At 50.2% G+C, this 13,089-nt stretch overlaps 1 protein-coding gene across 4 annotated transcripts in view; it reads left to right on the plus strand.

The window, feature by feature from the left end:
- Positions 1-13,089, plus strand: part of CLIP2 (CAP-Gly domain containing linker protein 2) — a 705,753-nt gene that overhangs the window by 508,155 nt on the left and 184,509 nt on the right. For all 4 annotated transcript variants that reach the window (XM_069614741.1, XM_069614743.1, XM_069614740.1 and 1 more), the window contains one exon: positions 5,463-5,566. In XM_069614741.1, coding sequence (XP_069470842.1) covers positions 5,463-5,566 — 104 coding nt within the window. The remainder of the gene's footprint in view (positions 1-5,462; positions 5,567-13,089) is intronic.

Here is a 13,089-nt window from a genome sequence, read left to right on the forward strand (position 1 = left end):
AACAGTGTGGACGTGGGTATTTGCTCAACCCCCTGCTGGGCCCAGCTGGCAGCATACTGGAGGCCCAATGGAAGGTGTCACGCCATGAAGGTTAACTTGTCCCTCACTGTCGTGAACACTATTCTTCTGTCTGGAATATTTCTTCTAGTGTTTCACTGTCTCAATGAAGATGCCTTTATACAGAGGTCTGTTTTCAGTCACAATGAGAAAGGTTTCCTAGAATTATATTCTATATCAGGCTGAAAAAGGAGTAAGTCTATTTATAAGTTACAGAGTTACAGGGCTAGTTATATAGAAAGGCAGGGAGCTAAATAGATGACATCCTTTCAGTAAGGTTCTCCCATCCTGTGTCCCCAACTGCAGTTCTTGGAACCCTCAGGTCCCATCACATTCTATATGACATAGCTGTATTCTACTAGCAGCACTGTGTGCACCCAGTGCAAATAGATAAGTACAATACTACAGGTCTGTTTTCAGTCACAATGAGAAAGGTTTCCTAGAATTATATTCTATATCAGGCTGCCTCTTAAAGGAGCTATTCTAAAACTGGACATGTAGGATCTAAAGCTGAGGATGAAAGGCACTTTAGAACATTCAAAGCTATCCTTGCCCAATCATTGTCTGCATTCTTTATCTCCATCTTTGATTGGGGAAAGAAAACCTTCCTATAGAAAGAAACAGTCAAGGAAGAGTACACTGAACATCTAATCACCCCATGCCCAGAACTGTCATAGGCACACACAATTAAAAGGACTCAAGACAGAGCATATGCCTGTGAACTTCCAGTCATGAGGAGTTGAACAGGTGAACTTAATGTCATGAAGCGGCCAGTGTACTATCCACATAATACATCTAAAACATGTGAGCTTGCTATCCCATGAACTTAACATGAACAGTGATGCTCTCTATCCTGAGAACACAGCATGAACAGGTCAGCTTTCCATCCTGTGAACACAGCATGAATATATGATCTTTTCATCCTGAGAACACAGCATCAACATTTGAGCTTTGTATTCTAAGAACATGGCATGAACAGGTCAGCTTTCTATCCTGAAAACACATTAAAAGATGAGCTTTCCATCCTTTGAACACAGCATGAGCATATGAGCTTTCCACCCTGAGATCACAGCATGAGCAGATGAGCTTTCCATCCTGAAAGCACCACATGCACGGACGGGTGACCTTTCCATCCTGAAAACGCAGCATATACAGGTGAGCTTTCCATCTCGAGAAAGCATCAAGAGAAGGTGGAATTACCATAGTGTGAGAAGATAGCTGGTTTGAGAAAGATACTAGAACACAAAGGAAGACTAGTTCTTTATTCCGTGAGTCTTTATCCTGTATCCTAGCAAACAGCTACCACAGTCTAGAACGCTGACTAGGACAGCATAGCTGTAGGGTAAAGCCACAGTACCAGTAGGTGATAGGACAATAGTTGGGAAGCAGTGATGAACAATATCACTGAGGGAAAAGGTCAACACGCGATATACCCTGATCCCTTTGTGGTGTCAAAGCTGAAATGTGTGCCACAAGAAGACAGCAGTGTGAAATGGTTGCCACTTCCTGTTCCTCATGTGGGGATTCCCAGTCCTGACAAATAGAGAGGACAAAGCATAAACAGATGCTTGAGGGCACATAATGACCAGGTGAGTTAACAATAGAAAGGACAAAACATAAACAGATATGTCATTAATAACGTGCCTGTACAAAAGTGTTTCTAGGCGTGTGTTACGCTTACCTGGTATCCACAGGGACACCACCCAGCCCTGGTTGGATGATTTGCACTTTCGAACCCTCTCCCGGTCCCTTGGTAAGTCCTCTGGTTAAAGATGGGTCTGCAATATAGGAGAGCTGGATTCAATACCAGATTGTCTTTATGTTTTCCCACCTCCCTTGGCCTCAACTCCTTCCTCCACATTGAGCCCTCTCCTCACCTTAATATTGGAAAAGGTGGCTTCTCCGTCCTGCTCCCTGTGGCAGGGGTGCGTAGATGTGGGGGGCGAACAGCGACCAAGTTACTTCACTGGTGCAAGCCCCCCCTGTGGGAATCCAGGCCTGCTGCGACTCCGTAGGTTTGCTGCTTTACAGTCTTTATATGCAGTTCTTATGGCCAAAGGCGCCAGGACTGACTCCAAGAGTGTCTTGGATGAGGTTTTAAGGCCTTTGACCTGGCCCTAACTCGAAGGCTGGCTTGCCAGTGAGGGCCAGGGGCAAGGGTCATGACAGCGTGACAAGACAGGAGGGGGAAACAAGGGAGGACAAAATAAAGATCTTACTAGGCCTTGTGTCAATCCGATCGCCCAGGTGCGTGGAAGAGGGAAGGGGAGAGGTGCCAGGGGGGAGGGTAAGGGGGAAGTGCAGGTAACTCACAAGTGCAGCCAGCGGGTGGCTCATAAGTGCAGAGAGAAGGGACTGTAGGGTTGCAGATACAGACCCTTAAGTTCTGGGGAGCCCGGAGGCACTGCAAGGGCAACTGGACATGCAGGAGCCTTGGCCCGAGTTCGGAGGGTGACCAGTGCGCGGAACAGTCAGGTGCATAAGCAGGGGAGAGGAAGAGAGAAAGCAGTAGCGAAAAGGAAGGTCTTGAGTTGCTTCCGGAGCCAGAGATGGTTCTGCTCAAGTTTGAGAGAGGCAAGGAGGCTGTTCTAGAGGGAGGCCCCAGGCGAGGAGATAGATCTGCCCCCAACTCTTTGCTTGGAGATGCGTCCGACCCTCAGAGAGTTGGAGGTGGATGAGCAGAGAGCTCAAGAAGGAAGATGTGTTGGAAGAGAAAGAGGTGTAGCTGATAGTTTGACTTCTTAGAGGTGTCAGAGATGTGAGGAGAGAAGTAGAGGGTGGCGTTAAAGATGACACCAAGGTTCTTAGCCGCACAGGAAGGAGGACTACCAGGGTCCAGAGTGGGCAGCCAGAGAGAGAGAGGGGAAAGGAGGTAGCAGGTGTCCCAATGAGGAGGGTCTCAGTCTTACTGGCATTAAGGCACAGATCCATGATGGCACACCATTACTGAATTGCGGCCAGACAGTCTGGCATGAGAGAAGAAGCAGTGTGGCTGAGGGGAGCCTGAAAGAGAGCTGAGTGTCCCAAGGACGTGTGATGGCCAGGTGAGTTGACTATACAAAGGACAAAGGTTCGAGGCAATTCTCACTGCATTCTAACTCACGAAAGGCTGTTATGTTCGAATCACGGCTAGTTGGAAATTAACTAATGCGCTTTTCGTGAACAGCCACAGGCAATGGTGACAGGCAGGGGAGGTGGCAGCAGGTCAACAAGGTAATGAGTGGGCGTGAGTGCAAAATGTCCCTGAGAGTAGAGCAATGCCATGGGAGAGAGTACGGAGGGAGTGGAATGAGCAAGACGGTGGGCTTTGGGGGTGTCCCCCACATGAGGGAACAGGAAGGTGGGAGCAGGCACAGCACAGTGTTTTGCTCGTAGAGCCAAAGCCTGGCCTAGTAAAAAGGTTTTCTGCAAAAACGGCCTGCTGGGAAATCACATAGATCCGGACAAAGCACAAGGAGACGTGTATGCCATCCAAAAGAGTGTCAAAGATCAGGCTTAGTCTACCAAGAATACATTACTGGTGGGGTTGCATAATATGCGAGTGCACTGTCCTGAGGACATGGCCGCTACAAGTGAGGAGACCAGTCCTATAAAAAAAAAGCAATAACAGCTCACTCTGCTGTTAAAATAGCATGTATAGTTGAGCTTCTATACTGCATGAAAAGCTGAGTTAGCATTCAGAGCCCAGCATGGACAAGTAAGATAACCAAGCTTGCAACAAAGCATGAGAAAGTGACGTGGCCAAACTTATAACACAGCAGGGGCAGGTGTCCATGTTAGTAAAACAACAAATCCAGATGAGCCTACTATACCAAGCATATAGAATGATCATTTCAGTGTACCAGTCCACGGACACAGCATGAAAAGGTAAGCTCGCCAGCCTTCTAACACAGCATGGACAAAGAGGTGACTAACCTTAGAACATTGCAGGTGCCCATATTAGTAAAACAGCATCTGCATGTGAACCTACTATACCAAGTATATAGGGTGAACATGTGTTTGTACTATCGCAAGGACACATGAGCAGGTAAGCCAGCCAGCCTTAAACAGCATGAACAAGCGAGTTGCTCAACATGCTAGCATTGCAGGAAATAGTGACCATACTATTACAAGTACAGTCGAGTTTACTATACTGAGGACTCAGCATGAGCCGGTTGTCATAGTATTCTGAAGCCCTGGATAAACAGATGACTGCTCTCACCCAAGGACACAGCATGAACATGTGAGGTAACCAACACTATGGACCTCATTACGGCCCTGGCGGTAGCTATGCCGCTATTTGCGGCATGGCTACCCCCATACCAGGTACCGAGTCCGGGTTCCCTGAATGGGAAAATACCGGGCCATTCCGACCTTGGAGGGCCCGGTATTTCCCCATTCAGGGAACCCGGACCATCCCCATTCCCATTGAGCCCCCATAGGGCTCAATGGGAATGATGCAAACAACGGGCCTGTTAATGACCGGCCCGTTGTTTGCATCCTGGGCTGCTCGCGGGACCCGCTAAGGACGCCTGGTTTTACCAGGCGTCCTTAGCGGGTCCCGCGAGGAGACCTCGTAATGAGGCGGTAAGGGGTTAACGGGGCTGGCAGCTCTACCGGCCCTGTTAACCCCCTAAAGTCAGGATCGTAATGAGGCCCTATAACTCAGTAGGAACAGGCGACTGTACTGTTAAAACACCTAGTACTGAGTAAACTAATAACACGATGTGCTATGTGACCAAAAGGTCATTAGGCTTGTGGTGGTGGATTTTTCTCAAGAAGTGATTTAACCATAATGAGCAATGCCACTTCTGGGGAGAACTCCTTGTACAGTAGCCTCATTTCATTTGAAAAAATGCCCATCAATTATCCCATGAAGTAGAACATTCTGGTCAAGCACAGCCTGTCAGCTTTTCAAGAATAATGTCACATATACTGTACAATCTATGTTTTTTTTTCCTGTTTTCCATCAAGCTTGCAGGGACGCTCATGTCTTCCCGTGGCTCGAAGAGTGCACAGTGGACAGAACAGGCCATAGAACAAGACCCCCTCAATCAAAGGGCGTGCAATAGCCAAACATCGGTGTTCCAATGTGAACTAGGACAGATGACTTTCTGCTTGTGTTTGAGTGCGGGGTAAATGCTGGAAAGGAATAGACTAGGTCAATAGATGCTGTATGTAAAAATGATCTTATCTAATATTTTCGTTAAAATGATTTTAGCCTCTGGAACATTTCATTTATATGTAAATATGAATCCTTCGTTGCGGTTTCCCTATTATTCCTTCTTAGCCTTACATGATCAGTTCCAGTTCGTCGTCCGTCCCCTAAATTTTCCTTTGCTCCCAATCCCCACTATTGAATAGCAGGTATGAGCTTCTCTGCATTTACTTGTTGGGGCTGATCATGTTTTTTGCTTTATTTGCAGTACGTTAGCGAAACAGAGGGCAATCTTCAGCGTGCTCGGGCAATGGTGGATGGGACACACAAGGAAAAGCTGGAGCTGGCCAACCAGCTGGAGGAAGAGAAAAGGTAACTTCTGCCATCTTGGTGCATAAAATACATGTGCCCTATCAAAAGACTAATGGTGCCATCCTATTAGAAAAGGCTTCAAGAGAATGGTGTGAGCGAGACTGTCTCCAAAATGATGGTAACGTGGGTTCTGAGATGGAAGATATTACCGCTTAATACAAATTGCAGCAATCAAGTAGGCCTAACATTTTTGTTCAAGTTATTAGCTATTTCTTAAGTCGGATTCAACATCCACCCAACCCCCCCCCCCTCCCCCCCCCCGAACGTGGTGATTCCTGGAGCATTTCTAAGATCCTTGTGTGCAAATGTGATTCTCAAAGATTTGCTCAGAGATTCTCCAATCAGCTCTGGATTTGCTCTAGTTTGAGGGGTTTGTGATGCAGGTACAAGCTACCGGGAGCAAATATGAGTTGCACATGTGCATCTCCTTAATTGCTGCATTGCAAATGTTTCTACATTGGGCACCGTGTCGTAATGCCAGTGATGATTGGAGAATGCGAAATGTGAAAGTGTGTCTTCAAATGGTCCTTTAGTTTGACACCAATGTTTAAAATGCATTACCCTGTGCAAATTGATGTCTAGTGTCCTAAAGATTGTAGAATGTACTGAATGAAAAAAGGAGCAGAAAGGATCATGATTTTCTTGATAAACGACTGAAAATGTTACTTTTTTCTAAAAGATTTATTATCTCCTACTTCCAACCCCCACATGCTCACCTACTCTGACTCACTGCTTTAGCAATATCTGCATTGACTGTTAGGTAGAATTTCCTTCTTGTGTGTAATGCTCCCCACTTAATGAGTCCCTCAGCACGTGTTGCTGGACTATTGTTTTTTTTCCTGACTGTCCTGAGTAAGTGGTAAGCTTTTTTCCTCACTCGCTCATTCTTTTTATGTGACTCTGGAACGCTTTTCGGTTAACTCTGATGGGGTCTGCTTTCCTCCATCTGTTTCAATGGCATCTCTACTGTACTATTGCAGCACACAGTATCTTCTGTGCAGTGTTGCCGGGAGCTCCTGGAGCATCCGTCTTTGGTTTTGTTTTTTCGCTTGTGCTAACTTGATGTTACCAGGATAGGGGGATACTTTTTTCTTTTGTGACATCAGCCCACCCCACCTTATATGGAGGGCTGTGTGGTTACATAATATTCCTTTTCTCACTTCTCCTGTAACTTTCCCGCTACAGTGGCAAGTCTATCTGAGTGGCTGGTCGCAGTGGATATTTTCTAGTGACTTTTCGTGATTCTTGCACTCAGGCTGCTCTAGCAGCTGAGGTAAAGGACACATGGGTCACCATTGACCTAAAATGGTGTCTGTATTTTTTTCTGTTGCCAACTGACAATGGCTTGCCCTTTCTTGAGCCTTCCTGGCAGGAGAACACTGTCAGCTCAGATTATACCTGAGCTCTGCAGCCCTCTTCAGGCAGTCAGATGGCTTGTGAATGCTAACATTAGCTTTCCGTCTGGTGGCTGCCTGTATTTCCTGATCAGCGCAATTGAATAAGCCATGTTTTCTTGATACCTTTTTCTTGTAAAAATGAGGATAAAATCATTCTCCAGCATGGGGTCTGGCATGGATTCACATGCTCATGAATATTCCCCGTCGTCAGGCTGGGAATCCTCGGTACAGAGAAAAATCAGTATCAGTTTTGTTTCTGATCTGTCTTTCCTAGTAGTAACCAATCACTGATCTCTGGGTCATACTGCCCACAGCCAATGACTGCCCTCTCCCTAAGCCCCACCTCCGGCAGGCATCCTCAGATTTTTACCGCACGTTCAAGTGTTGGGAGTCCTCGTGCTATAGCTCTCGAGCTTTTGCTGCCTTTTGCGCTTTTTTCATAGAGAATTTCTCATTTTTCGGTTAAATAGAGCCTCAAGCTCCACCGTATCTACATCCGATCAACGGGGACCCGTTTCGGATTTTTCTACGCCCCTCAAGGGTGAAGTTTCCGTCGAGTTACACTTTGGAAGTGTCCAGAAGTTCTGAGGCCTACCCCGGAATGGCCCAGGAGAAAGGAAGCTCGACGCCCGGGAAGCTGTTCAGGGCCTGCCCTGGATGCCAGCTACAGAATGTGTTCAAGGAGGACGAGCATTCTTTTTGCCTCTACTGTCTCCATGAGGACAAAACGCACGTGGAGAAGGACTGTGCGTTTTGGGGGAACATGTCGGAGCAGACCATGAAGGATCGCCATCTTCGTCTCGCCAACTGGCTGGAGGGAAAGAGCCCGTCAGGTGAGAAGAAAAAGAAGAAGTCCGAGCGGTCTTCTAAGTCCTGTGAGGGCGCCCCGGCGACGGGGGCCCAACATAAGGCTAAGCACCGCGAGTCCGCGGGCACCGGGAGCACCGAACGGTCGGGCTCCTCGGCTGCCAGGCAGGGCGCAGCCTCCCCGACGCCATCAACCACGAGCCAACGCTCTGGCTCGGGTAAGAGGAAATCCGAGCACCCGGCTAAGCTTCTGGAGAGGCCCCGGCCGAGCTCGAAGGACCCGGCGGAGGGGGAGCGAGGCGGTGACCCTCCCCCCAAGGTGAAGGCCGCAAGCACGCACAAGGTGGTGCAGGCCTCGATTCACCCAGCCAAGGCCTCTATCGAGAAATCGCGGCGGCCCTGGCGCAGCCTAAGGAGGCTACACCACTGGAGATGACCTCGGGGCCCAGAGTCTCCCTACCACCGCGGAGGGAGTTCTCTTTCAAGCCCATCGAGAAGACCCCCGTGAAATCCCCGGTGGAAAAAGAGGGGGGGCAGGTGGCCATTGTGGATACGGACACAACCTCTGAGGAGGAGTTGATCGAAGCCTTGGAGAGCCACGACAAGGGCATGGAGGAAATCCGGCCCATCGGAAGGGATCCCGAAGAGGGGGACGACGAAGGCGACGGTGGCGCTGACGAGGTTCCAGAACCATCGCGCCCGTCGCTTCCGGTGCCGCAGGACAACTCGGCGGCCATTTTGATGGAAATACAATCCCTATGTACAGAGATAAGGACGAGATTGCCCCTACCCCCGACGGAGGAACCGGAGCCAGGCCCGACGGAGGAGCCAGAGCCAACCCCGTCGGGAAGTCCACCGCCTAAGAGGAGAAGGACACATCCTCTACCGCCTTCTCGGTCCTCACGGCCTACTCAACCTTCGCCCCGTCCACGGTCACCGGGGATGACACGGGTACGGACGCGGCCGCGACGGGCACGGACGACGACGGCGGTGACGACGGGACGGGCCTCCCGTCCCCCCTCCTCGGGCTTCCCCGCCCGATGCGATTGGATCCTTCCACGCAATGATTGCCAGGGCATCTGAGCTGTTCCAGCTCTGCCCCGAAGAAAAGAAGAAGGAAGGGTTCCTTTACCAACAACGCGAGGCCAAGAGGAGGACGGTCCTCTCTGTGCCTCTACTGGATGACATCTGGGACGAGGGACTTTCCCTTCTCAAGAACCCGTCCACTACGCCTGCAAAGAGGGACCGGTACGAGAAGAAGTACCGGGTCCCCGATGGGGCCCCCCTTTGCCTTAGGGCGGAGCCGACCCCGGATTCGGTCGTCTCTGCGGCAGCCAAGAAGAAAGCAGGGGGGGGGGGGGGCATCAGCCTCAACATCGACTTCCCCGCTGGATGGCGAGGGAAAGAAGCTGGACATGATGGGGCGACGGGTCATCTCGTCTGCAGCGACGACGATCAAGGCGGCCAATGCCCTGGCTATTGTAGCCCGCTACGACAGGGAGTTGTGGTACAAGATCGCCCCCCTGTTGGACTTCCTTCCGGACGACAAGAGGGCGGAGGCCCTGGAAATCTTACAGGAAGGTGAAATGGTGTCGGACCACGCCATAACAGTGGCGACGGACATTGCCGACACCGGTTTCCGCCAGTTGGGCAACGGCGTTTGCCTTAGACGGCGAGGATGGCTCAGGGTGACGGATTTCCGCCAGGACGTACAAGCCAAGGTGTTGGACATGCCCTTCGACGGGGACAACCTGTTCGGGAAAACTGTTGATGAGTCCCTCCAAGCCATCAAAACGGACACGGAGACTGCCCGAGCCCTGGCTGTGCTCTGGCAACGACGGCCGTCCTTTCGGAACTTCCGAGGCATGCAAGGGACCTCCAAGGGGTCCGCAGGCGGCTCCTCGACCTACCGTCAAGCGCCCCACTCCTCGTCGCAAGAAGCCTATAGGGGACGAGGCAAGTCGGGCGGATCTCCCCGTCGTCGCCAGGTAGGTCAAGGCGGCAAAGCGAACTCCAAGCAGGACTGAACCGTCCGTGGCGTCGGGCCCCCACCGCAGCACCCCGGTGGGAGGCCGGCTGGCGAAATTCATCAGCGTGTGGGAGTCCATCTCCACCGATCGTTGGCTGCTGGACGCCCTGGCACAGGGACACTGTCTCGAGTTTCTGAAGAAGTGCCCTCGCTTTCCACCCGTGGCCAGGAAGGAAAATCACGTCCCTCAACTACTATTGGAATAAGGCCGATGCTCAAGAAAGGCACCATCGAGCTCGTCCCAAAGAGGCTTCGGGGCTCCGGAGTGTACTCAAGATACTTCCTCGTGAAGAAGAAGAAGACAGGAGGATGGCGTCCCATCCTGGACCTGCGACGACTGAACAAGTACTTCAAGGAGCAAAGGTTCCGGATGGTCACCCTCCAGCACGTGCTGGGACAGCTGGAAGAGGGCGACTTCCTGTCGTCGTTGGATTTGGAGGATGCTTACTTCCACATTCCAATTCTGAAAGGACAAGGGAGCTCACCGTAGAGCACACAGCGAAGACCGTCCAGCTGCTCACGGACCTGGGGTTCTCCATCAATTACCCAAAATCCCACCTGGTCCCCTCGCAAGTCGCACTGTTTCTAGGAGCCAAGCTCGACACAGTGGCGCGGCTGGCCTCACCGTCGGAGGAAAGGACGGCGGCCATCATGGGCAGGGTGCAGCGTCTACTGGTCGCGGACGTGGCCAGAGTGAGATCCATCAAATCCCTCCTCGGAATGATGTCCTCCTGCATTTATCTCGTGCGATTGTGCAGACTTCGGATGCGTCCTCTGCAGGAATTCCTCGACGCCCGCTGGATCCAGTCTTCGGGCAGCTTCGAGGACAGGATTCCCCTCAACGAGTCCTTCCGTCGAGCGATCCGGTGGTGGGGCGCCCGCGCGCACCTGACGGCGGGCACGGACCTTCAGACCCCAATCCACCAGGAGACGGTGACTACGGATGCCTCCCTGGAAGGGTGGGGAGCGCACACCGGAGATCTACACGCGAGAGGCCTATGGCTCCCGGAGGAGAAGTCGCTCCATATCAACATCCTGGAGCTCCGTGCAGTGTTCTGGGCCCTCAGGTCCTTCCTCCCGTCCCTCAAGGGCAAGGTGGTGAGGATCTTCACCGACAACACCACCACCATTTTCTACATACAGAAACAGCAGGGCGGAACCAGATCCCCAGCCCTATCCAAGGAAGCCCAGGATCTGTGGCATTGGGCCATCGCCCAAGGGATGTTTCTGGTGCCTTTTCATCTGGAAGGGATAAAAAACACCATCGCCGACTCACTCAGTAGAGAGTTGCGCTCGTGCCACGAGTGGGAACTACGACAGGATCTAGTGGATCGACTCTTCCGGTGATGGGGCACTCCCCAGATCGATCTGTTCGCGACGGCGACGAACTCCAAGTGTCAGAGGTTCGCCAGCAGGACCCCCCAGCCGAGGAGCATGGGCGATGCCTTCTCGTTTCCCTGGGACGGCCTATTCCTGTATGCGTTGCCGTTGCTGCTCCGACTCATCAACCAGCTCAAGAGGTCCCGGTGCAGGATGATCCTCATCGCACCGGCGGAAAACAGATTTAGGCAGAAACAACGCAGCATTTAGCATTTCCCATTTGGGGCTCTCCGAGAGCCCCAAATGGGAAATCAGCTGTAGGCAGAAACACTACGCGGCATGTAAACGCTGCGGTTTTTCTTTCCGAGTTTCTCAGGCTCCTCTGAGCCGGAGGAGCCTGAGAAACTTGGAAAGAAAAACCGAAGCGTTTTCCAACACAATAACATTGTATTTATGTTTGCGGTCGCTTCAAAAGCGACCGCAAACATAAATACAACGTTTTTAAAGCTGCGGTTCTATTTTGAAGTTTTCGGGGCTCCTCCAGCCCGGAAAACTTAGAAAAAAAACCCCAGCTAGTGCTTATTTTTTTAAAAAAATAAATAGCACTTACCGAGATTCATCTGCAGCTTTCCTGCTCTGGTCTCCGGTCCCCGTCCTCTGCGTACAGCACTAATGAAGGGAAAGCCACCCAGCGGTAGCTTTTGTTTACTACAGCTGGCTGGCTTTTCCTTCATTAGTGCCGCAAAAGCCAGCACAGGAGGGCATCCATTTCACAAAATGGATGCGCCCATGTGCTTGCTTTTGCGAATTTTGAGCTTGAATAGCTCGAAATTTTACATAGGAAGTTTTAAAAAAAAAAGAATGCTAGTACTGGACCATGCCTTTAATGTTGTGCAATGCTTAATGTTGAGCCTTTTGCCACCTCCCGTGGTTGTGCATGTGTGTACTGCTATGTATTCTTATATTCATGAGCATGTGAATCCATGCCAGACCCCATGCTGGAGAAGGAACAAGTTACTTACCTGTAACTGTTGTTCTCCAGCATGGGTCTGGCATGGATTCACATGCGAACCCTCCCGCCTACCCTCTGTGGCTCTTCACTTGGTCATACTGCCACTTTACGTGCTACCAAATCTGAGGATGCCTGCCGGAGGCGGGGCTTAGGGAGAGGGCAGTCATTGGCTGTGGGCAGTATGACCCAGAGATCAGTGATTGGTTACTACTAGGAAAGACAGATCAGAAACGAAACTGATACTGATTTTTCTCTGTACCGAGGATTCCCAGCCTGACGACGGGGAATATTCATGAGCATGTGAATCCATGCCAGACCCATGCTGGAGAACAACAGTTACAGGTAAGTAACTTGTTCCTTCTGCTTCGTTAGTCCAGTTTAGCAAGTACCCTGCACTGGAGACATACGGCAGCCTGATGCATGACATCAATATTATGTATGTGCACCCTACCTATGTAAATACCCTTTGAAATCTTTTAGCAACTTGCTGCTGCGCTTTAGGTTGAACATCTTAACAACGCTGCATAAAAATAGGGTGTAATTATAATGTATTTTAGTTGTTATGTATTGAAGGTTTGGCCATTTTTAAAGATCAGGAAATGTAATAATGAATAATGAATTTAGATACATTTGTTTGATTATAATACATGATTTTAGGTGATTTTATGTGTATTAATATGTTTGTAATTAACTGATATTTGTTTAAGGTTTCAACACACGTGCACTCAGAGCGATAAGGCTCAACTCTAATCTTAGAATGATCATGGGAGTCGATGTAAGCAGGGAGAGCACTTTTTTCCATATTAAGCCCTCTAATATAGTAAAATTGAATTCAGCCAGTAAATGGTAGATTTCTACTCCGTAAATCAGAGCAGGGACCACCTTCGTTTCATCAAATGTACACGGTCGAAGCAACGAAAATCTCCCGAATTTATATTGGAAAAGTTTAATCTGTATA

The sequence above is a fragment of the Ambystoma mexicanum genome, chromosome 9 (genome assembly GCF_040938575.1).
Source record: "Ambystoma mexicanum isolate Mex_15411 chromosome 9, UKY_AmexF1_1, whole genome shotgun sequence".
NCBI classification, from domain to species: Eukaryota; Metazoa; Chordata; class Amphibia; order Caudata; family Ambystomatidae; genus Ambystoma; species Ambystoma mexicanum.